Genomic DNA, 25,518 nt, shown 5'->3' on the forward strand with positions numbered 1-25,518 from the left:
GGTAAGAAGGCACAAAACCGAAGTAAGTCTCGTGATTCGAAGTCAAAGGATGACATAGAATGCTACCATTGTGGCAAGAAGGGTCACATGAAGCGAGACTGTACGAAGTGGAAACAAGAAAAAGGAAAAACAAAGAGTTCTGAGCAAGATGAAAAGAAGAGTTCAGTGAAGATTGAAGAGGTGAATGTCACAGGATCTGGTTCAGACAGTGATTCTGGTATAGCAGCTGGTGACATCTTCCTTACAAGCAATCTTGATTCTGTTTTCTTGACTGCAGAGGATGGACATGCTATGAGTGATTGGATTATCGACTCAGGGGCATCTTTACATGTTTCTCCGCACAAAGAGTGGTTTACATCATATGTGGCTACTAAAGATTATGTCAGACTTGGCAATGAGCAGGTTTGTGACATACTTGGAGTGGGAGATGTGCAGTTGAAGTTTCAGAATGGCTCTTCTTTATGGCTCAAGAATGTCAGACATGTTCCAGCAATCCGAAAGAGCTTGATTAGTACAGGGAAGTTGGATGATGCGGGTTAGGTGACAACGCTTGGAAGATCTCCAAAGGTTCGATGACTGTAGCACATGGCAGCAAGTCAGGAACTCTGTACACTTTACATGTTTCAGAGGTTAAAAACCATGTAATTAATGTGATTGAGCAGCCAAGTGTGTCACTGTGGCATCGTAGGTTGGGACATATGTCAAAAAGAGGAATGGAAATACTTTCTCATTATGGCTATTTGCCTGGCTTTTCATTTCAAGATTTCGAGTTTTGTGAGCATTGTGTTTATGGTAAGCAAACACAGGAACCGCACAGATCAAAGAGGAATCGTAGGGACGAACGGTTAGCTCTTGTACACAGTGACCTATGCGGACCAATGCCTAGTTTGTCACTAGGGGGAGCAGCGTACTTTTGTACATTCATAGATGACTATTCTCGCAAAGTATGGGTTTACTTCTTGAAGCACAAGGATGAGGTGCTCAAGGTCTTTAAGACATTCTTGCAGCTGGTGGAGAATCAGAGTGGTCAGAAGCTGAAGTGCTTGAGAACTGACAATGGTGGAGAGTACGTTTCCAAAGCTTTTCAAGACTTTTGTGAAGCAAAAGGGATTAAGCGGGAACTTACTGCACCATATAATCCTTCACAGAATGGGGTTGCAGAACGTATGAATAGGACCATACAAGAGAAAGTCAGAAGCATGTTGTCAAATGCTGAGTTGCCTGATGGATTTTGGGCGGAAGCAGTGGCTACAGCAGTCCATTTGATCAACAGGTCTCCTAGTAGGGTTCTGGATAAGAGTGCAGTGGCCGAGATGCTATGGACAGGCAAGGCACCTTCGTATAAGCATCTCAGAGTCTTTGGTTGTGAAGCTTATAGCCATATTCCTAAAGAGTTCAGAAATAAGTTAGAACCAAAGAGCAAGAAGTGTATATTTCTTGGCTACGGAGAATCGGGCGAGATGGGTTACCGGCTTTGGGATCCTGAGTCCAGAAAGCTTATTCGTAGCAATGATGTGCATTTCAATGAAGCCAAGTTTCATGCTCAGCCAGAGAAGACAGAGGAGATCAGAAGAGTTGTCTTCAGGGAAGATGGACCTAGTGCTAGCACATCAAGACAGCATAGTCAAGCTCAGGAACAGCCTATAGTGGCTAGAGAGGCAGAATCAGTTGTGGTGAGACGTTCTGAGCGTGTCTCCAAACCACCTGATCGTTATGTGCCATCTCTAAATTATGTCATGCTCACAGATTGCGGAGAACCATCTTGTTACAAGGAAGCATTACAAGTGGTTGACTCGAAAAAATGGCAGTTGGCCATGCAGTCAGAGATGACAGCTCTGCATAAAAACCAGACATGGAAGTTGGTTAAATTACCACAGGGCAAAAAGGCTCTACCTTGTAAATGGGTTTACAGGTATAAGATCACCGCTCATGATAGTCAGCCAAAGTACAAAGCAAGGCTTGTTGCCAAGGGCTTTAAGCAAGAACAAGGCATTGACTTTGATGAAGTCTTCTCTCCAGTGGTTAAGATGACTACATTGAGATGCTTTCTTGCATTCGTTGCTATATTGGATTTAGTGTTGCACCAAATGGATGTCAAGACAGCGTTCTTGCATGGTGATTTAGATGTGGAAATTTACATGCAGCAGCCAGAAGGGTTTGTTGAGAAAGGCATGGAACATTTGGTATGCCAGTTGTTAAAGAGTCTTTATGGCTTAAAACAATCACCGAGGGCATGGTACCATAAGTTTCACCAGTTTATGCTTTCTCAAGGCTACAAACGTAGTGAGTTCGATCACTGTCTATATACAAAGAAGGCTAAGGATGGCAGTTGGCTGATCCTTATTTTGTATGTGGATGACATGTTGATTGCCGGCAAACACTTGGAAGAAATTTCAGCTTTGAAGTCAAAGATGGCAAAATCGTTTGACATGAAAGACATGGGTGAGGCAAGTCATATACTTGGTATGCGCATTGAGAGAGACAGATCAAAGAAGTTGATTTGGTTATCTCAAACAGAGTATATTGACAAGGTTTTGCACCGTTTCAATATGGAGAAGGGAAAGGCATTGAGTGTTCCATTGCCACCATATGTGAAACTTAGCAAACAAGATTGTCCTGTGTCTGAGGAAGAAAAGGCTGAAATGGATAAGATTCCATATGCGTCTGCAGTGGGTAGTTTGATGTATGCAATGATTGCTACACGTCCGGATATTGCATTTGCAGTGGGAGTGGTTAGCAGATATATGTCAAATCCCGGCAAGAAACATTGGGAGGCAGTGAAAGGTATCATGAGATACTTAAAACATACAAAGAGTATGCGCATATGCTATGGTAGTCAGGATTTGAGTGTCAGAGGATACACTGACTCAGATTATGCAGGAGACTTGGATAAAAGGAGATCTACATCAGGCTATGTCTTTACATTGGCTGGAGGTGCCATATCATGGCGATCTCGATTACAAGATTGTGTTACGCAGTCTACTACAGAAGCTGAGTATGTTGCAGCAAATGAGGCATGCAAAGAAGCTATTTGGCTTGGTAGATTGGTTGCAGACTTGGGAATCAATGCAGATATGCCAGAGTTATATTGTGATAGTCAAAGTGCTATACAATTGGCAAAGAATCCAGTGTTCCATTCGAAGACTAAGCATATTGATGTGAAGTATCACTTCATTAGGGAAGTACTTGAAGACAAGCAGATACAACTGCTGAAGATCCACACCAAGGACAATCCTGCTGATCTACTCACAAAGGGACTTCCAGGAGAGGGCTTTGTGCATTGTCGTGAGTTATTGGGCATTGGATAGATGGCAGCCATGTAAATCTTTGTACATTTATGTTCATAGATTTACAGTTACTTAAAGTGCCACATTGGACTTTAAGTGGGAGGTTGTTGGGATTAAAGCCCAAGTGGCCTCTTATGCGGATATGGCCGGCCGCCCGCCTAACTCACTTACCTCTAACTCTTTGTATATACTAACATATTCTTTGTGAATACTAAGGATTTGGGAGATAACCCTTCTAACAGATCTCTGCGTACTGTGTACTGTGTAAGCTCACTGTGTGTGTGTGTGAGAGAGAGAGTCGACCCACGCTCCGCTCCGCGACTTCAAATGGCACCTACATCAAGGCATAGAGATCCAATACAATTCCACAAGGCCACCTTTAATTTAGTCCCATAGGTCATGCACCATCATGTGGAGCGTCACTCCATTATCACAACCCTCCCATCTCTATAAAAATCACTCTTCCCTTTTTCCCTTTCCTCCTTAATCTCTGGCATCACCTCCTTCATATGAGAAATTTGCAAGAGTGTAAGGTAGTCCCCAAGAAAAATACCCATCTTCTTAAGAGTGGGTCTTTTCTTCAAAAATTCCTTCTTTGCTTCTCAAGAGGGGAAGCGAAGGATAAGTGCTCTTTCCTTGGAAGTTCCCCCCTTGATTTCACTTTCCTATTCATACTTGCCAAGACTTTGTATGCGCTGGTGCAGTAACCGGGCCACCATAAACATGAGTTTGTTGACCTCTTCCTCACCATTATCTTGGTCTTTGAGGCTGGTAATCCTCACATGTAAGGAACACACATGCCTCCTTTGCTCCTCTTCTAGTGTCAAGTTCATGATGATGGGTGTGTGGGTGGGGGTCAATTCTTTGCCTTTTCTTTTTTTGATGACCTCAATCCATTTCTCGGTCTCATATGCTTTCTTTTGAGTTTTGGTAATTATGTCCACCCAAGAAGTTGTCATTTCTTTATTTTTCTCCTCCCCTTCTTTGATGGCCCACACTTTCTCTTTTAAGGTGTTGAGCTCTTCCAGTACCGATGGTTGGAGTTCCCCTTATTTGAATGCACTTTGTGAGCACTCCTCTTCAAGCTCCTTCTTGAGTCATGCAATCTCCTCATCCTGGGCGATCACCCGATCCTCAAGTATCTTTATTGTGCCTAGGAGGCTGGAATTGATATTGTTGATGGTCTCTTGCATTTCCTCTTTGCATTTTTGGATGGAATCTTCGAGGGGGTTGCCCTTGTCATTTTTCTTCCTCATGTCCGCTTGTTCTATTTGTGCACTTGTTTCACAATTTGTGCAATTTCTCTGAACCACTTACTAGCTATTGCTTGAGGAGTAAAATGCACCGGGAAATAACAAGCAGGCTTCTTTCCCTCTTTGCATTTGCATGCTCTAAAAGTATTGCATGTGCTAAATCGACTGTAGAGGGATTTGACAGGTAATTGAGGACAGCCTTGCAAAGTTGCAAGTTGGGTTGTTGATGAAAAAGCCAAAACGTGCAAGAATTACAGTGGTGATGACAATGCGAGCTATTCACAAAAAGAGAGAGAGAGAGAGAGAGAGAGAGAGAGAGAGAGAGAGAGAGAGAGAGAGAGAGAGAGAGAGAGAGAGAGAGAGATTAAACATGCTTGATGGAGGGGATTATGGAGTACTCTACACTCGAGGAAGTTTTCCTCATGGGAGACTTCCAACACTTTTGAGGACCCATAAATACTACATACTATAGAAGAGAAGGAACCCATCCGAGCCTTAGTAGACACAACCCCCCTCCCCCCCCCCCCCCCCCCCCAAATTCATATGGGGACCATTAAATTAGATTGGGTTCCCAACACCATCTCCTTATATATAACGGGATGACACTTTGGCCTACGTCTGGGGTCCATGCATGTTGACACATGGAGTTGCAAGAAAAGGGGGGGGGGGGGGGGGGGATATAATTAATTATATTATGGCACCTTGGGAGCCCGGGGGATTCACCATGGAAAACGTATCGCACCACGTAAGTGCAAGGGAGGGGGTTGTTTTTACAAGTTACATAAGCGTATAAGTTAGGGGCAGGCCCCCCATAATTTATCTCCTAAGCTTAAAAATAAGGGAGGGGGTACCATATTTATTGGTTTGGGGGGGGAGTGAGTAAAGGACAAAATGAGAGGAAGTTTTTGTGTTTCAAAATCATTGCTTCCGAAGAGAGTCTTCCCTTGAACTTTTGAGTCAATAGCTACAAAGACACATGCAAGAACTAACATTGCTTTGTATCATTTGATTGTTTTGTGATTATAGTTCATTTGTTGAGGGATGAAAGCTATAAAGAGTTTGTATAAATGCAAATTTACACGAAGAACCTAACACAACTATATGACCATGTTTTTTGAGTAATTTAGATAGAATTGGATGAGTAGCTAGAGTGCAAATTGAACGGGTACATAGTTTGAAAGTCAAACTAAGACACATTGAGAGTACATCTAGTTATCAACATAAGTGATTCCTTAGTATGTTGCTAGTCACTATGCTACACGCTCTTTGACTAGTTTTACTCAGTTACATCATGTGAGACCTAAATTTTATATGTAAGATAGGGGTATGATAAATTTTCTGCATTGATTGTCGTATAAGCGTAGAAAGGGGGGTCATATTTCCTAATATGAGTCGTATATAGGGGTTTTATCAAAGTTGTCCACTCGCACGTGGCGTCTCGTTTTATATATAGAGTGAATCCCCCGGGCTTGGGAGGCTATACATCTCATTAGATCTTTCACCATCCCACCCATCCCCATTAGAGTTGACCACACCTACCTCTCTCTTTCTTTTATTGGAGCCACCATCTCCCATGCATCTGCTACACCTACACACTCTATCATCCACTCCACATGAGAACTAGCCCCTATATACTCACACAGGTTTCATGCAGGCCTTTGTTGGCTCAACCCCTATGCTACATGACAACAAGGGCTGAACAGAATCTTCCACAAACACTACATCCCGTGAAACCAGAATATGCTTTGTTTGTGGATGATACAACCCGTAACCTTTGCTTTCAGCACTATAACCAACAAAAATACATTTGACAGCCTTATCATCCAATTTTTTGCGTTGTGTTTGTGGCACCAAAGCATATGCCAAATAGCCAAAAACACGCATTTGCTCAATAGACTCAGGCTTTCTATCATGTAATGCTTCATATGGAGTAATAGAATTCAAAGCTTTTGTAGGACACATGTTAAGTACATAAGTGGCACACATGATGGCCTCAATCCAAAAAGAATGCGGCAAGGCTTGACTTTTGATCATACATCATGTCATTTCAATAAGTGACTTGTTTTTCCTTTTAGCAACACCATTTTGCGAAGGTGTATAAGGCACTATACATTGGTGTTTTATCCCATGACTAGCCAGAAATGCATTAAATTCATGAGACATATACTCCCCCCCTCGATCAGAACGGAGGGTGCCCATAGTACATTTTGATACATTTTCAGCCTTAGCTAGAAATTGTTCGAAGCACATAAAAACTTCGGACTTTCCTTTAAGCGGAAATACCCATGCATGCCTGGAGTAATCATTAGTGAAGTCACAAAGTATAGGTAATTGCCCAAGGACGGAGTTTGCATGGGCCCACAAACATCACTATGCACAAGTTGCCACCTGCATGTGGCCCTAACTGAACCATCCTTTGGAAACTTAGAATGTTGCATCTTACCCAAAATACAGCCTTCACAAACATGTTTGACAGGTGCTTCAAGAGGCGGCAAAGAAGCAACCATGTCAGATTTTTGCAAACGCAGCAAACTGGCAAAATTCAAATGACCAAAACGTGCATGCCGAAGTTTTGCATCTGAAATAGCCTTTGAACCCACAACTGCATTTGCAAAATTGTGCCCACACTTGTCATACAAAGTGAGCTTATACAGCCCACAGCATAATATGCCAGATGCAACAATTTCATCACTAAAACTGAGATCACATACTGTACATCTGTCATCCACAAACTTGACTACAAGTCCAAGTCTAGCAAGTGCAGATACAAACAAGAGATTTTTCTTGATCCCCGGTACATAAAGTGCATCAACAAGTGTGATAGAATTGCCATTTGCAGCATTAAGCATAACTTTTCCAACCCCCTGAACCGAATAAGAGGCATTGTTGGCACAAGTGACTGAATTCCCATGAGGGACAAACTCGAGAGAGGTGAACAATTCATGATGTGAGGTAATGTGCTTTGTAGTACTGCTGTCGAAATACCACACATGTGAATCTACAGCAACTGACATGCATGCATTATGAACAACAAGATTGTAAGTGCACTCTGCACTAAAAGCCCATTTTGCATCAAAATCAGCATCGCAATCTCCTTTCATAGAAGACTCAACAATGGCTGCATTTGTAGTGGAACCAGCATTTGCAATGGAACCACCCTCTTTCTTCTTAGCCTCTTTGGCCTTTAACTTAGGACACTGCTTGATCAAGTGATCATTACCTTAACAATAATGGCAATGCATCTTCTTTTTGCCTTATCACCAGAATTTCCTGACGAATTGCTGCCAGCAGAAGCACTAGGAACGAAAGTTTTGCCAATCGCAGCAAAATCATAAGAAGTGGTTGCATTGTTGTTATCACCCTTTCTTTGAGAAGCAATAAAAGCCTATTCAACTGCATGATGTCTAGTCCTGTTTATTTTGGAAAGTAACTCTTACAACAGCAATGTGCATAATGCATCAAACTTGATCACTTCAGGATTTCCTTCGGTCATCAGTCTCCAAGTACTAGGAAAAGTCTGGTATGAATATGGTAAGGCATCAAGGAACAATCTGCACAAGGGACTGTCTCAAATGACTACACATGCAAAATAAGTTGCTCATTGATATCCTTCACACCATCAAGGAAAGTGTCCTATCATCTCCCTCATGCATAATCTTCGATTCGAGCTCTTTACACAGTAAAGCTGTTTTAGCCTCATTGCGGCTTGCATAAAGACCTACTAGAATATCCCAAGTCTGTTTTGCAAATTTTGTTGAACGAATGTGAGTAATGGTGTGCTTCATAGATAATGCAATCAATGCATGAGCCTGTGCATCCTTTACATCCCAACGAGCTTGTTCTGTCGTAGGCAAAACAACTCTAATAGCAGCAATTCTTGCAGCAAGACCTGCAACATTGCCTACGTCCTCAGAACCAGGACATACATCAATGCTCTGCACAATATTCCAGACACCCTTTGACACAAGAACATGTTGCATCATGTAAGCCCACGTAGGGTAATTGTCCCCCATCCAACCTGTTCTCAGCAAAGCAAACATCTTGAACACATCTTTGTTGTTGTCAGCCATGGAAATGTATGCACCTAATGTGAAAAATGCCCAAAATGAGGAGAAACTGAGTGAGACTAGCACGTGCTATATAGCACAACCCGCAATAGACTGTGTAGGACCTGTTATGCAAAAAACGGCACTAACAAAAATTCTACACAAAATGACAAAATTGCCTGTGCAGACCTGCTTATACTGGAAACGGAGGTCAAAATGAGTCCGAATCAGAAATCAGAGCAGGCTGCGAACGCTCGCCAAAGCTCACAGGAATCAAAGAAAGTGAGCAGGTGTGTGCTGGAGCTGCTGGTGACTAAGCCCGGGAGGACGCAACTTGCTCTGATACCAATTGTTTGCATTAGGGTTGCAGAGAAACGCACAGAGCTTGGAGAAGAAGAAGGAAGCTCAACGCACACAACTGAGAGTATATTTCTTAGTGTGCAATGGAAAGATAGATAGCCCTAGAGTGATGGACGTATATACAATGCATGGGGAAAAGAACCTCCTAAAGAGGGAAAAAATGCCCCGACGGTCCAAGTGTGTTCACACACATCACTACCACATGTATATGGTAACAATATCTTTGTTGACTTTCTCTCGCATGAGGTCTTTTTTATCTCTTGAGTATTCATGTAGCTCTTTTGTAGTTGCACTTGGCCTTTGGTTGAATGGTAGCCAAACTCTCTTATGTTCTGTGTAAAATCCTTGTGTAAGAAGAAGATCCTTTGGCCCACCTTTGTTTTGCATCTTCTTGGGGATAGAGGTATGCTTTAGTAGTACTAGGTGTCGTTCGCTTGTATTGCCTCCTTTTAGGTTTTCTAGAATGTTATCAATGTTGGTATGCATTTGGCCTTCTTTCTTAGGAGGGCCTTCATTTCACTTCATATGCTATGAGCTTCAATTTTGGTACCCATACCTATCTTTTACCTTTGTAGTACTTTTGTTCTTCCAAACTATACTATGAAGCTATCGATGCCAGTGCTTTCTTTTCATGGTTTATCTTTTGTCTTCAATCCATACAAGATTACTAACTTTTATTTGACTTCTCATGACAAATAATTTTTTTATTTGATTCTGGTTTAATGAGCATGTTGAAGAATACCTGGGATGGTACTCTCTTCTTTTTTTGGGTTGCTGCATTTCAACTTGGGTCATCCAATGGCTAAGACATTGGAAAACTTGAATTTCTTGAGGAAAATGATCCACCAAAGTTCTTTAATGGAGAGGCATATATTTTGTTGATCTTCCATGAATGTCATTGGAAGGTCCAATTTAGCTTTTCCTTTGTCCATAAGTGTAACATTTGTTGGCAAATCCTATGATACTTGCAATCTTGACTCTAGAATTAATGGTACTTATATAACAACTACTTACTACCACTTGGAAAGGACAATAATAGCACTATTTCTCATGTGCAACTCTTATGCTGGTCTGACCACTGACAACCAAGGATGACATTTGAATCCATTTCCTTTGAAAGCATCACTTGAAATTTTACTCGTTATTAATGCTTCTAGATGTTGAGAGTAGCAGCCAGCATTTCCAATTGACCGATTGTAAGCTTACCCATGATTGTTTTGTTGTCCTATTTACACTGACTAATCTTTAGTATTGTTTGAATGTTGTGTAAAACTATATTTTACTTTGTTTCTTTATCTTATAGAATGATGCATCAAACATTTGCTACATTTTCACTATTGAGTACTATAGCAATCCTTATTGGTGGTACTATTGAGGATACTTGCTCTCTTTTTGTTAATATTAATCATGATCTAGCTAGGTCTCTAGAGAAGGTGTGGTTCAAGAATTTGTGCTATACTTGGAGTTGGTACCTTCTGTGTATTGACAATACTTGCTTTTAATTGATATGCTTAAAGATTATCTATAGTTCTATTGGGTGGAGTTAAAACATTTACAATACTCTTTACCTTTATATTGGCTTCCACTTGTGCTTTACTCAAGGAACTTTTGTTCCCTTTTGTCAGTGACAATTGTTGGGTGCTCTTCAATCATGGTTGTTTTTGTAACCACATTTCTTTTGAGCACTGTATTACCCCTTTACACGCTTGCCAATCTTCATGTAGATATTGAATTTACGGTGCATTTAGTGGTGTTTCTAAAGGTAACGCATTAGTATTTTTTGTGCCAAAAATAGAAGGCTATCCCTATACTTACATCGATAGCCACATCTCCAATTTTCTCCTTACATTGCTCCACAATTGATGTGTTCTTGTTGTTTGGATTCTTGGGACAATCATTTGGAAAATGTTCTCTTTCCTTCCACAATATGAACAATACACTATAATAGGTGACACATCGATATGATCATCCATAGGAATCTCTCTTGAGAAGAGTGACGAGTCAAATTGTTGATGTCATCTTTAAAGATGCTCAATATCAGGCTATATACTACTACTGTCTTTGACTTGGTTCTCTAATAAGGTTTTTTGTTATTGACTAATCTGTAGGATTTTCCATTCATGGATCTTCATTGTAGATTTGACCATTGTAGTCCATTCTGCCTTCTTTCAAATTTTTAGTGAGATAATGGAAGAGTACAATGATTCAATAAGAAGGATATAACCAAGCTACCCTAATGGCCGTACGGATACCTAGGAGGATATACTAGTGCATCTATTTCAAGACGGCCTTTCTTGTATGGTGCACACAAAAAGGATCACTCTCAAAAACACTGATGTAGCCCTTGTCACATCAACTTACAAAATGAGGGTTGACTACATCAAAACTAGAATATCCATATGTAAACTCCCTCTAAGGATTTTAATATTTTCATGTAATATCAACGGCTTGATTTCTACCATTTATCATAGTTGTACAATTGGTTGTTTAGAATTGTGAATTATTTGTAATTGTACATCTCAAGTTGTTTATTTTAAGTGATGAAGTGTGTTATTTTTTATCACGCAATCTGGGTGATTAGGGGCAAAAAAAAAATTTGTTGAAATGGGGTCACAAAGGGAGACAAGTTGAAGATCCAAGAGGTTGACGGTGTGTCAGAGTGCCTAGTATGGTGGCGAAAAAAGTTCATTTGCACCATGGTGCACAAGAGGCCATTCTAACCAATTAGATGGGGCAAAAGAAGCCCCATTTTGATGATCGCCCAGTCACCAGACTATGACCTTATGGTTGGACATTTGTGAAAGTTGTTCTAGACACGTGTTGCTTTAATCAAATCTGTACAAAGAAAATGAAAAAAATAAAAAAATACACAATACAAAACGATATAAAAAGAAAATAAAAAAGACCAATTTTATTTCTATTGTTTTTGAAATCATATCATGGTGGATTTTTTGTCTTTCTGTGAATTTTATCAGTTGGTATGAATAAATGATAGGCCTCATGCCAAGGGTTTTTACAATCTCTTCAAACTTTATTACCCCTTGACTCAAGCTTAGGGAACAATTGGATAAGACTAACCCACAGTGCTAGCTTGCAAAGGCATACAAAGTGGCCTCATGATCCCCTAGTATACATTTGTTGGAATTAAGAGTGAGGGAATCTTAAATAAGGATAGTACTCAATGCCTTGCACTTGAGTAGGGTCTGCATAGCCATGCTTCAAGAACTTTGTGTGAGAATTCAAAGAAGGGATGGTCCCAAATGTCTCAGGTAGTGCCACAAGGAGATATCCCTACCAACGCCTACGTTGTACAAGCCTCTAGTTCACACCAGTATCCTCATCCCATTTCTTCCAGAGCTTTCCTTGTAAGGTCGATGTTAGAACAATCATCTCCACCCATTGTAATTAGTGGTTTGTGTGAGTGAAGGTGCCTTCAGGTACATTCTCATAAAAGGAAGCACACGATTTTATCTCCACCAAGGTGCTTGCCACCTCTTGCAACAAATTCTACTCATTTTCATTGGGTAGATAGGAGAGTCTTACTAAGAGACTTTGGCCTTCAAAGTCGATTTCAAATTGTGTTAGCTCTTCCTTTCCACTTGGATCCTTCATGCCCACATAATTTGTGAGCATGAAGATAAAATCATCTTCTCTGAGTCCAAGTATCTTTGCAATGTCATCAAGCAAAGAAAATTGACAACCCTCCACCACCATTGCATGCAAAGTGAGTAATTGGAAGTGGAAGACTTCCTCCAACACTTCACCTCCCTCTGTCATCCAATCTTTCTCCTCGGGGAGCTGTGCTCTTTTAAGAGAACAATTTCCATCAATGCTTTCATCTTCTCATTAACTTCTTTGACATCTTCATTTACCTCCTCCACAATGGTTACAACGTCCTTCTTGCCATCCTTTTCCTTTTATTTTTTGTTGTCCATGCCCCTAAGCACAAGAAAATTCAGAACCATGTCTGAAGCTATGAATTGGGTACCTATACACCCTTTGCCCAAATCTATGTTTTCATACTTATCCTTCGTCTTGTAGTCTTGTTCGATGATCCCTTTGATGAACCTTCTGTGATTGTACACTAAAGTTTGGGTCTTTTTTTCCCTTTGTGGTATCAAGAGCTCTATTCATGAGGGTTATTGATACTCTCTCAAGTTTTCTACTCTTAATAATTTCACTTTCACCTAATTTGATTACAAAAATGGCATGCCCATTCACATCAATATGCTAAAGATCATAGAATTCTATCATTGCCCTTTGCAAAGTTCTCGAGTCAAAGAACAATTTGATGAAAAAGTTAAACTTGAGGTTTTTTCTATTACCAAGATATATGTCATTAATGTGGAAAGCCTCCCCAAGCATCTCCATGAACCTAGAATTAATTATAAGCCTCCCCTGTTTAGCTTTGGTAGTAAGGAGTCCTTCACTCTTGACTACTTCGGGTTTGTATTCATGATCTTGAACAACTTTTGATAACCTTCCCTACTAATTCCAACTTTGTCCATAGTCTCTTGAACTTCATTGTTGTCCAAGGTGAAACTATGCAAAAGTCCATTGATGCATTTCTTCCTAGCCTTCTTGAATCTTTTTCCATCCAGTAAGTTGCCAGTAAGAAGTAGTGGAATCACTTCATAAAATGATTGTGATACACCTCTCATGTTTCCTTGTGAATAGTTTGTTGAATTAAAGACTATAGCACCTAAAGATACCAACTTGAAAAACAAAGACACCAACTTGAAAAAAAAAAACACTTTTACCTCACTGCTTTGATTCTTTTGCGCAACCTTCACCTCCTCGCTTGAGACTCTCAATATTTTTCAACTTTCTTTGTCTTGGTCTTAGCCCAAGCTCTATCCTCTTTCTCTTGGTTGTATTCAACAATGATTGCAAGTTCTTTACCTTCTACCCACTTTCTTGAAGTTGATGGTTATAAGAATCCTTGAACTATTGTAGCAAATGATTCCCATCTTAAGAACGTCCCTCTGCAAGGTTTTTTTGTATAGCCTAACAGCCCTTTTATGCCATCTCCTACAAATCTTATCAATGAAGGTAAGTTGAAGAATGGTGGGGTGCATTTTGGTAATGGGTTTTGTGGGATACTGTTGGAATTAGGGTTGTACTAAAACACACACAGCTTGGAGAAGACGAAGGAAGCTCAAGGCACACAACAGAGAGTGTATTACTTAGTGTGCAATGGAAAGATAGATAGCCCTAGAATGATGGACATATATACAATGCACAAGGGGGAAAACCTCCTAAAGAGGGGAAAAATGCCCCGATGGTCCTAAGTCTGTTCACACACATCACTACCACATGTAGATGGTAACAAATCCCCCCTGGAGTGATGCGGTGAATGAGAGTTGGCACATAGAGTAAAGGGTAGTGCCATGCTCTGAGGACATGATCAGTCCACAAAGGGGAGTAATCCCAAAGCTTTGCAGAAAGTTTTGAACTTCGCACAAGACAATGCCTTTGTGAAAAGATCTACAAGGTTGTCCTGTGTTGGCCCATAAGCCAAGTTGATCTCTCGTGCTGTTGAGAACCTCTCCCTGACATAGTGGTAATGCGCCTCAATGTTTTTTGTGAGAGCATGAAAAACAAGGTTCTCGCAACTGCCAACACGCTCTAACTGTGAGTGTAGATAGTCTTGGCAGTGTCCTCTCCAACACCCAAAACAGCCATAACGCGTCTGAGAACTACACACTCAACCATAGTTGGGAACATTGCCCTGTACTCAGCCTCACAATTGGAAGTGGCCACAGTAGGTTGCTTCTTGCTCAACCATGATATGCATGAGTTGCCAAGCATGAAACAAAACCACTTGTGGACACTCGTGTGTCAAAATAACCAGCCCAATCTAAGCCTGAAAAATCATGTAAGTATGGTGGCAATGACCCCCCCCCTTGGGATAAAACAAGCCAAGATGTAAAGTGCCACTCAAGCAGTAGAAAATCCTCTTGACAGCTTGCCAAAACTTTGACCCTGGGCTATGCATAAATTTGCTAACTTGTGAGATTGAAAATTAAATATCCAGCCTCATGTTACATACATAAATGAGGCATCCAATAGCAATTTGGTAAAGAGTGACATCTACAAGATCACCAGCATCATGAAGACTCAATTTCAAACCTATTTCCATGGGAGTGGCAATAGGTTTGCAATCCTCGAGTCCAAACTTACATAGCAATGTGTCTATGTAACCTTTCTGACACAAGACATTACCACCATCACATTGCTTAAATTGTATACCCAAGTAATGATGCAACAATCCCATATCTTTCATCTTGAAAGTAGCATTCAAATTAGCCTTAAATTCATCAATATGTCTCTTAGTTGGTCCAGTGATCATCAAATCATCTACATAAAGAACCACAATGAGAAGTACATCACCCTCACGCTTTACATACAATGTGCTTTCTATTGGACTGTTACGAGAGCTTCGTTTGACCAAATGAGTGTCAGCCTTCTTATACCAAGCACGAGGAGATTGATTCAACCCATACAAAGCCTTCTTACATCTGCACACTTTTGTCCTCTTGTCCTTTCTTGACAAAACCGCGAGGTTGCATTACATAAACTTTCTCAAATATGTCACCATTCAAGAAAGCAGTAACAATGCCTAATTGATGTACATCCCAACCAAAATGAGCTGCCAATGCACATAGAAAATGTACAGTATTCATACGACAAGGGGGAGAAAAAGTCTAATCATAATCTATGCCTTTTAGCTATGCATAACCCTTTGCAACAAGTCAAGCCTTATAGCAATCAATCTCACCATCCGGCTTGCGTTTCAGCTTGTAAACCCACTTTGTACCAATGGCCTTTTTGCCAGGAGGCAAATCACATAAAGTCCATGTGTCATTTTCTATAAGTGCATCATATTCTGATTGCATGGAAGCCATCCAATTTTTTAAATTCTACTCTTCATCAAAAGATAGAGGTTCCTCAACATCATGTAAGCTTGACACAGCCAAAGCATAACAATCTGATGCATAAGATGCATGGCAAGAGCCTCAGCATGAGTGCAACTAGACAAAGGTGCATCCAATTTATTGTCATGCAATGTATGCACCAACCATTTTTGCATACCTCTAGCCTGCTCAATTTCAGCCCTTTCCTCATCAAGTACATTATGTACATCTACATCAGTAATAGACTGATCTGTAACATTTTTACAAAACCCCCATAGGTTGTACATTTGCCTCATTGGAATTTACATTCGAACTTCCACCACTAAAAAGAGGCAACAAAGTGTCATAAATGTCCTATGAGCTGACATTACTGTCTCTAGTACATGACAACAAGGACTGGACAGAATTTTCCACAAACACAACATCCTGTGAGACCAAGATACGCTTTGTTTGAAGATGATACAACATATAACCTTTTCTTTTAGCACTATAACCAACAAAAATACATTTGACAGCCTTATCATTCAATTTTCTGCCTTGTGTTTGCGGCACCAGACATATGCCAAACAGTCAAAAACACGCATCTGCTCAATAGAAGGCTTTCTATCATGCCATGATTCATATGGAGTAATAGACTAGAAAGCTTTTGTAGGACACTTGTTAAGTACATAAGTGGCACACATGATGGACTCAAGCCAAAAAAAAAATGCAGCAAAGCTTGACTTTTGACCGTACATCGTGCCAGTTTTGTAAGGAACCCGTTTTTCCTCTCAGCAACACCATTTTGCTGAGGCATATAAGGCACTATACATTGGTGTTCTATCCCACAACTAGCCAGAAATGCATTAAATACATGAGACATATACTGCCCCCCTCGATCGGAACGAAAGGTATCCATAGAACATTCAAGACATTTTTAGCCATAGCAAGAAATTGTTTGAAGCACATAAAAACTTTGGACTTTGGTTTAAGCGGATACACCCATGCATGCATGGAGTAATTGTTAATGAAATTCATAAAGTAAAGGTAATTTCCCAAGGAGGGAGCTTGCATGGGCCCACAAACATCATTATGCACAAGCTGCAACCTGCATGTGGCCCTAATTGAACCATCCTTTGGAAACTTCAAACGCTGCATCTTACCCAAAATACAACCTTCACAAACATGTTTGACAGGTGCTTCAAGAGGCAGCAAAGAAGCAACCATATCAGATTTCTACAAACGTAGCAAACTGACAAAAATTCAGATAACCAAAACGTGCATGCCAAAGTTTTGTATCTGCAATAGCCTTTGAATCCACAACTGCATTTGCAAAATTTTCTCACACTTGTCATACAAAGTGATCTTTTACAGCCCACAGCATAAAATGCCAGACGCAACAATTTTATCACCGAAACTGAGATCATGTACAGTACATCTATCATCCACAAATTTGACTACAAGACCAAGTCTAGCAAGTACAAATACAGACAAAAGATTCTTCTTGATCCCATGTACATAAAGTGCATCGACAAGTGTGAAAGAACTTCCATTTGCAGCAATAAGCACAATCTTTCCCACTCCCTGAACCGGATAACAGGCATTGTGGGCACAAGTAACTGAATTCCCATGAGGGATAGACTCAAGAGAGGTGAACAAATCACGATGCGAGGTAATGTGCTTTGTAGCACCACTATCATACTACACATGTGAATCGCAACTGACATGTATGCATCATGGACAACAAGATTATAATTACACTCTGCACTAAAAGCCCATTATGCATCAACATCAGCATCACGGTCTCCTTCCACAGAAGACTCAACAATAGCTGTATTTGTAGTGGAACTAGCATTTGCAGTGGAACCACCCTCTTTCTTCTTTGCCTCTTTGGCCTTAAACTTAGGACACTGCTTGATCAAGTAATCACATTAGCTTTTCAATAATGGCAATGCATCTTCTTTTTTCCCTTATCACCATAATTTCCAAACAAATTGCTACCAGCAGAAGCATTAGGAACAGGTGATTTTCCACTCGCAGAAGAACCATGAGAGTGGTTACATTACTTTTACCACCTTTTCTTTGAGCAGCAATATAGGCGTGTTCAACTTCACGTTGCCTAGTCCTTTTTTTTTTGGAAAACGACTCTTGCAATAGCAACGTGTATAATGCATCAAACTTGACAACTTCAGGATTTCCTTGGGTTATAAGTCTCTAAGTACTAGCAAAAGTCTGGTAAGAATCTGGCAAGGCATCAAGAATAGTCTGCACAAGGGAATTTTCTGTAATGACTTCACCTGCAGAAATAAGTTTCTCATTGATATCCTTGACACCAACAAGGAAAGTGTTCTTATCATCTTCCTCATGCATAATCTTCGATTCTAGCTCTTTACGCATCAATGCAATTTTAGCCTCATTGCGACTTGCATAAAGACCAACCAGAATATCCCAAGCTGTTTGGCAGATTTCGTTGAACGAATGTGGGGAGTGATAGTATGCTTCACAGACAACACAACCAATGCATGATCATGTGCATCTTTTACATCCCAACGAGCTTGCTCAGCTTTAGGCAAAACAACTCTAATAGCAGCAATCCTTGCAGCAAGACCTGCAACATCCTCAACATCGCCCACATCCTCAGAACCAGGACGTACATCAATGCCCTGCACAATATTCCAGACGCCCTTCGACACAAGAACATGTTGCATCATATAAGCCCACATAGGGTAATTTTCCCCATCCAATTTGTCCTCAATAGCAAACATCTGAACACATATGTGTTGTTGTCAGCCATGGTAAATGTTGCACCTAATGTGAAAACTGCCCGAAAAGAGGAGAAAGGAAGCGGGAACAACACGTGCTATATAGCACAAACCGTAGAAGACTGTAAAGGACCTGTTATGTAAAAAATAGCACTGACAAAAATTTTGCACAAAATGACGAAATAGCATGAGCAGTACTTACTGCCTGTAGTGGAAACGGAGGCTGAAATGAGCCCGAATCAAAATCTGAGCAAACTGAGCTCTTTGAGTTCTCCCAAAGTTTTATTGATGAATGCTTGCCAAAGCTCATTGAAAACGGAGAAAGTGAGCAGGCGTGTGTTGGAGTTACTGGCGACCAAGCCCGGGAGGATGCAATCTGCTCTGATACCAATTGTTGGAATTAAGGTTGTAGAAAAACACACACAGCTTGGAGAAGACGAAGGAAGCTCAAGGCACACAACAGAGAGTGTATTACTTAATGTGAAATGGAAAGATAGATATCCCTAGAATGATCGGCATATATACAATGCATGGGGGGGAAAACCTCTTAAAGAGGAAAAAAATGCCCCGGTGGTCCTAAGTGTCACACACATCACTACCACATGTATATGGTAACATATACAATCTACCATCTATAAATAAGTCAATGTGCTTTTCTTCCTCTATTCTCGCTTCAATGGAAGAAGGAAGAGTTTCGCAAACCCTTTTTTCTTTTTCAAGGGGGAGGTGGGGGATATTCATCTTCCAACTCACCATGGAGATTATGGATAACTCTCTTAGCAAGATTCATGGTTGCAATACCAAGGTCAAACCTTGGATATGGGGAAGATGATGGGTTGGATATGGTGCAAAGAAAGGTGTAGAAAAAGGACAGAATGAGCAAGGGGAAATTTGACCAAAAAAGAGAAACGGTGCTTTGGAAGGGAGAATTTTTGGGAAAGGGACACATTACCAAGAGATTTGAAAATGACACTACTTGTAGGGCCCCAAAAAGTGACATTCCCTGCACCTAGTAAGAAGGTGGAGATTCATACTTTTGGGTTTTCTAATTTCTCATTCAGATTTTCAAAAATGAAAAGCTTTTTCTCTCTCTACCATTTAGGGCAAAAAAAGACCTCAAACTTCCTCTAATGCTAGCACAAACCTTAGATTGAAATTTTATTTGTGTGTCATGTGCCAAAGTTTTTCCTCTCTTTTTGTTTTTGCTCGCCTATCGAATGGCCGCAGCCACCACAAACACAACCACCAACCACCAACGCCGCCGTAGCAGCTACGACTCGCCAAAACCAATGCCAGCCCCGCCATCAAGTCCATCACCAAACACCACGACAACACCGAAAGGCAGCATACCATAGCCCAAGCTCCACTAGAGTTCTCCTTCCGCTTGTGATGTTCAATGAGTGTTCACGGTGCAGCAAGGCATACCCTCTGGCTCCCTTGACTCCTATATGGGATAATGGCCGCCCACATTGGTGCAGCCAAAGTTGATTGACCATAGAAGATGGCACCAGCAAGAGTGTATAGCCTAGCAGATGCATGACAAGGGGTTGGAGTAGCTACAAAGGTCATGTGCAGTTAGGCAGCAGCTGGTTGTTTGGAGGATGGAGCGGACAGATGCCTAAAGAGCCGGCTATACGCCACACCTCACAATGATTGTCCAGACTAGCATTAATTTTGAATTTATTTTCAAATATATTGCATCAAAGGAATATATAAATTCTTTTGAGCAATATTTCATGTACACATTATCAAATAAGACCTACACTTTAGAATGATGGGTATGTTTTTCAATACAAGCTCAAACTTTATGTTCTTCATTGAATTCAGGATGATCCATTCATATTTTGGGTCTCCTTTCAACTCGTGTGTGAAATTGCAAGAAAACATATCAAAATTTGATTTGTGTGCCTACACACACTATACTTGTGCAAGTTATGGCTCCTTGCATGCCCACTTTGTGGACCTCGGTTGACTTTTTAAGACTTATGGCCTCTATACAAAGCCGAGTAAGCAAGACCATATTTGCCTTTGGGAATTCTTTTAAAAGAGAGATCCCTTAGAAAATATCCTTCAAGGTTACAAATTGGAAAGACGAAGTGGATGTTGGAAGCAAGAATAAAATCCATAGTGTACCTCCCTCTATGGTTAACAACCTTTCTATCATAGGCTACAAAACTCCTCATCAATCATCCCCTTTCTATTCACTTTCATGGGCTTCATTATTGTGAAATGCTAATGGTCAATCATCGCCTTGACCCCAGGCATTTCATTAAACAAGTTGATGTCACCCTATGAAGAGAAGGTAGCAAGAGGATTTAAAAGAGAAAAATTTAATGTCAGAGTTATGGAATCAAGCAAGACCAATTAATAAGCTCTTTTTTCAAAACCACCTTGAGTCTTGACCAAGAATAAGGTTTTCAAGGGTTTTGCACCCCTGTTTGAGATGCATGAATTGGCTCAAAGGAGCATAAAAAGTAGCAATCAACTCTCTCGCTTAGAGTAACACAATTTTTTTGAAGTTACCTTGGTTGCCAGGCAGTCACAAACTACCTCACCGAAAACACTTATAGATGCAATTTAAAAGATCAATGCCGTTGTACACCAGTTTCACAAACGCCTAATACCCATTGTACAAAGGAGATATCTTAGGAATTGGCCAATGTCAACTTGATCAAGCAGTGATAATTTCTTAGAGGCATCTTTGAATAGCTATGTTTACCATTCATGGAAGGCTAATCTTGACATGTTTCAACAGGCCAAATTCCAAGATGGTCTTCAATTAGAAGACCTTATGTAATGCATGCTATATCATGAGAGGAGCAAAACAAGTTAAATGATTTTCTTAGGTATCAAATGAGGGTAGCAATCGATCTTCAACAGTTACCAACATATCAATTATTAGACAAGGTGCTCAAAGTGTCGAGTCAAATCCCCGAAAGGTGCACGAGATTGTTTTTCTTCTCTTATAAATAGCAAGAGACCCTTAACAAGGCTTGCATAAGACAAGAGTAGTCAATTAAGCATGCTCTTGCCATTTGGCAGTCTCCTGAGACGCCTCATGTAGAAAAATTTTGAATGATAAACCTTGCCCCTATTCAACCATTCCTGTTATAGGTTGCTTTAGCCACAAATCCAAATTCAATGACATTTCTTCACTTAAGATTGCAGTTTCACTCTTGACATCTCTTAGGATACCCAAATTTGCAGTTTACAATCTTCAAGAAGATAAGTTTTAACATAATTGATGGGCTTTTCACCTAGACCTTCTCCTATGGAAGGCCAAATTTCATGCCTATGTTTCTTTAGCAACCTAGTTTGTCTGGTGGTCTTCAGGTGCAACTTTCAAGGGAGAAGAAGGCCTCCACACTTGCAAGGAGTGTATACTCGATGAATATTGTTTCTTGAGCACTTCAAAAAAAAGTCTTAGGGAGTTTGCAATGATAAGAGCACCTCCAAAAGGGAGCATAGAAATGGGAGGGCTAGAACCAAGTGGAGTTTTTCAAGTTGACTCTAACAAAGCATGGAAGACCAAACTAGCACCATGAACCAAGTTTTCTTGCAAAAGACAAAGTATATATGGGGAACTTCAAAGCGCGGAAATATGAAGAGCCCAAAGAAGATATGAAAATTAAGATAGTACATAGCAAAGCCCATAATCATGAAGAAATGTAATGAGTAGGGCCCCCAGTCGCTATTTATGTGGTCAATGATTTACATAAATAACCAATTGATTACTAATTACTCTTTAGCAATTTATTGAAAATTACTAATTCTATAGCTAAAGACCTTAACACGAAGCTATATTTGCAACAAACCTTCTTTAGTATACCATTCTCAACCACACTTGAATGCCTACCATACACATTCTAGGTAGGCGATGTATTTAGTTAAACTTTTATTTTGAAAGCTCATATAATCTCTCTATGGCATTTTACTGTTGTTCTCTCTCTCTCTCTCTCTCTCTCTCTCTCTCTCTCTCTCTCTCTCTCTCACACACACACACACACACACACACACACACACACACACACACACACACACATGCATGCATGCATGCATGGCATCAACAAAAATTCTTTAAAAATTGGCACAAAAATTGTAAAATCTACACTACCAAAGCTTTTATGTGGATGCTCCCACATCCAACCTTCCTTTCATCAATTAGCCTAACATTGCTCAAGAATAACATGTATGTGTGCAGAAGTGCATCCTCTTCTTAACCAAGAAGTGAAGATACAATTCCTATTTTAAAAATCGTTGTCTAGTCCTTGTTCATGTGCAAAACTGTCTTTTCATGCGTTACTTATTCTGCTTTAGTGCCCTCCAAATGCTTTTCTTGATACATTCTAACATATTGAGATTTTTGTCTTTTCTTCCATGCAGTTTAACCTTGTCCTATTGAAAGAGGACCTACACTTCATTTTGTCTACGAGAAATTTACAAAAATGCTACTGAAATAGGTGGAAAATGCCGAAATACCCTCCCATCAAAATTACCCGACGCACTTAGAAGTTCCCAAAAATACCCCTTGCTAGTCTCATTAGCATCTATTCATGGGAACACTACTTCTCCCTCAATAGAAGATGATAGAACTAGGGTTTTAGATGGCATTGTGTGATCTTGAGATAGAGAGATCATTCTCTGTAGACATTGGAGAAATACTTTTGTAACGCACACAAAGATAGATCTCTATTAAAAAAATATTAACCGACAAAAAAATTGGAGTTAAATTGGAACGAAGATATTTGTAAATTCTCACAAATTTTAGGGGTACTTTCATTGTTTTCCTTCACCACTTTTTTGATTGGCACGACTTTCTTCTCTTGGGAACTTGGGTGCCCTGGCATTTTCAAGTCAATCATAGTCATGTTTAGAAGAGGGACCCAGAGTCACAGACCATGGTGATCAAACATTGACGAATGCGCCACATCATCATGCCTCTAGAAACAAGAAACTTACATTAAGGCTGAAATGTACAAGAAATTTAAAATAAATTTCACAAATTCTGTGTTCTCTTATCATTTCAGTTGCATCTCTCACCAGTTCTCTTTGTCTATGGCATAAGCAAAAAAGCTTCTTCTTTGCAATGGTGGACAAAATTCCGAACTCCAAGTAAACACGATTTTTTCGATGAAGAATTTACAGAGCGAATGCTGCTAATATGACGCACCAGTGTAGCCATCTGGAGAATGCCAATGTCAAGGAATGCACACCAATGTAGCCAATGCCGCTAATGTGGCACACCGGTAGCCTTTTCTTGAGTTCAGCAAATGCACTATTCCACACTAAAGATGTTCACTTTTCTGCAAACCCAAGAGGATCCTAAAATAAGAAGAATATACACTAAAAATTTTCAATCTATCAAGGCATTTTTACATCACAGTTACTAATCCTCACAACTTTTTTAAAAGTTCTTACAATCCATGGTTACCAAAAACAAACGAGGCCCCCCAATTTTTATTTTTTAGAATTAAAAAATAATAAAACCTACCCAACCTCCAATCCCTGGGCACACCAACTTGCCATGCTGAATCACACAGACAATACAGCCAACTTTTTTCGGGAGCGCACACTCACCACTGTCTCCAAGGGATGTTTCTCGCCGACTATGACAACTTTATAGCTTGTTATTCTGTGTGTGTGCATGTATAAGTGCAAGCACACGTGCATTATCTGGGAGCCCATACTCACCACTGTCCCTGAGGGATGTTTCTCACCGACTATGACCACTTTACAGCTTGTTATTCTCTGTGTGCATGTGCAAGCGCGAGCGCACATGCGTGTCTGCCGGTGGAATTGCGAGATCAATATTAGGAGCTTGACGGAGCTTCAGAACGCCAAAAAAAATGTGATGTACAAGTTTGCCATGTACCAAGTGTGGTGTAAAACCTTGTATACCTGTAGGTACTTTGACCATGTCTTGAAGAGATGCCATTTCTTTGATTGGACACTATCATCTTGGAAGAACATTAACTCTTAACCCGGCCTCTGACATGTGCAAGGTGAGCATGACCTTGTACTGAACATTGTGTCCATCAACAATCTCAAACCTAAAAAAACTGAGCAGAATTGCCACTGTGACTTTCATTTGTAACATTGCAAAATCCTTGCCCAAACACATGCGTGGTCCAGCCTGCTAGAAGAGGTGTACATCAATACATTTGGTGATGAAGCTGCTGTTTTTTGCTACGACAAAACTTACCCAGAATGCAGGAAACTTGAAAGGAGATTCCTGCTCACAAATCCCATTTTTGATGAAGCGTTCAGGCTTAAACTCCTCTGCATCCTCTCCCCATAAAAAAGTCATTCGCCCCATGGCATACGTAGCTACAACAACACAATCACCCTTCGTTACGATCATCCCATCAGGATATACATCTCTTCCTTGTGCCTCTCGGAGATCCTGCAAACAGCGTGTTGCCTTCAGAACTCGTAAAGCAATCACAGAGTTTTGATAGCCTTTGGCACAATTCTTACAAGGGGTACTGGAGGGTACAATCGAAGAGTTTCTTGTAAACACGCCTGCAGATATGGCATTCTACTAAGCTTCTCATATGTTAGAAGCTTCGCAAAACGGTGTATCTGACTCTCAGATGGAAAGCTACCTCTTGGCACTCCTTCGATAAAACCCTCAGGCTCAATTTGAGACAATTCCTCCACTAGCTTCTCTTGTACACGAGGATATTTACATATACAATACAGGAACCAAGAAAGCGTAAGTGCGGTTGTGTCGCGCCCTGCGATTATGAAGTTCAGGATAATATCCCTTATTTGTTGATCTGTATACCGCTCAGAATCGACTTCACCAGCAGCCAGAAACCTTGAGAGAAGGTCATGTCTCTTCTGGACATAACATCAGCTTAAATAGCATCATGAGCTGGTAAATGCTTGTAATATCTGTAAAAACAAAGAGA

General features: G+C 40.4%; 1 protein-coding gene across 5 annotated transcripts in view; it reads right to left on the reverse strand.

Annotated features, from left to right (window-relative positions):
• Positions 1-23,539: 23,539 nt before the first annotated feature.
• LOC147433687 (cytochrome P450 704C1-like) overlaps positions 23,540-25,518 on the reverse strand; it is a 66,516-nt gene continuing 64,537 nt past the window's right edge. Inside the window, exons 4-8 of one of the 5 annotated variants that reach the window (XM_086490324.1) lie at positions 25,082-25,447; positions 24,807-25,007; positions 24,655-24,737; positions 24,503-24,541; positions 23,540-23,907 (exon numbers count right to left, since the gene is read on the reverse strand). In XM_086490324.1, the coding sequence (XP_086346450.1) occupies positions 23,880-23,907; positions 24,503-24,541; positions 24,655-24,737; positions 24,807-25,007; positions 25,082-25,447 (717 nt within the window). In that variant the 3' untranslated portion in view covers positions 23,540-23,879. Of the gene's footprint in view, positions 23,908-24,181; positions 24,738-24,806; positions 25,008-25,081; positions 25,448-25,518 lie in introns of all 5 variants that reach the window. The other 4 variants (XR_015185291.1, XR_015185288.1, XR_015185290.1 and 1 more) reach the window with 4 other exon arrangements.

The sequence above is a fragment of the Adiantum capillus-veneris genome, chromosome 19, assembly GCF_014529385.1.
Source record: "Adiantum capillus-veneris isolate H3 chromosome 19, ASM1452938v2, whole genome shotgun sequence".
Classification (NCBI taxonomy): Eukaryota; Viridiplantae; Streptophyta; class Polypodiopsida; order Polypodiales; family Pteridaceae; genus Adiantum; species Adiantum capillus-veneris.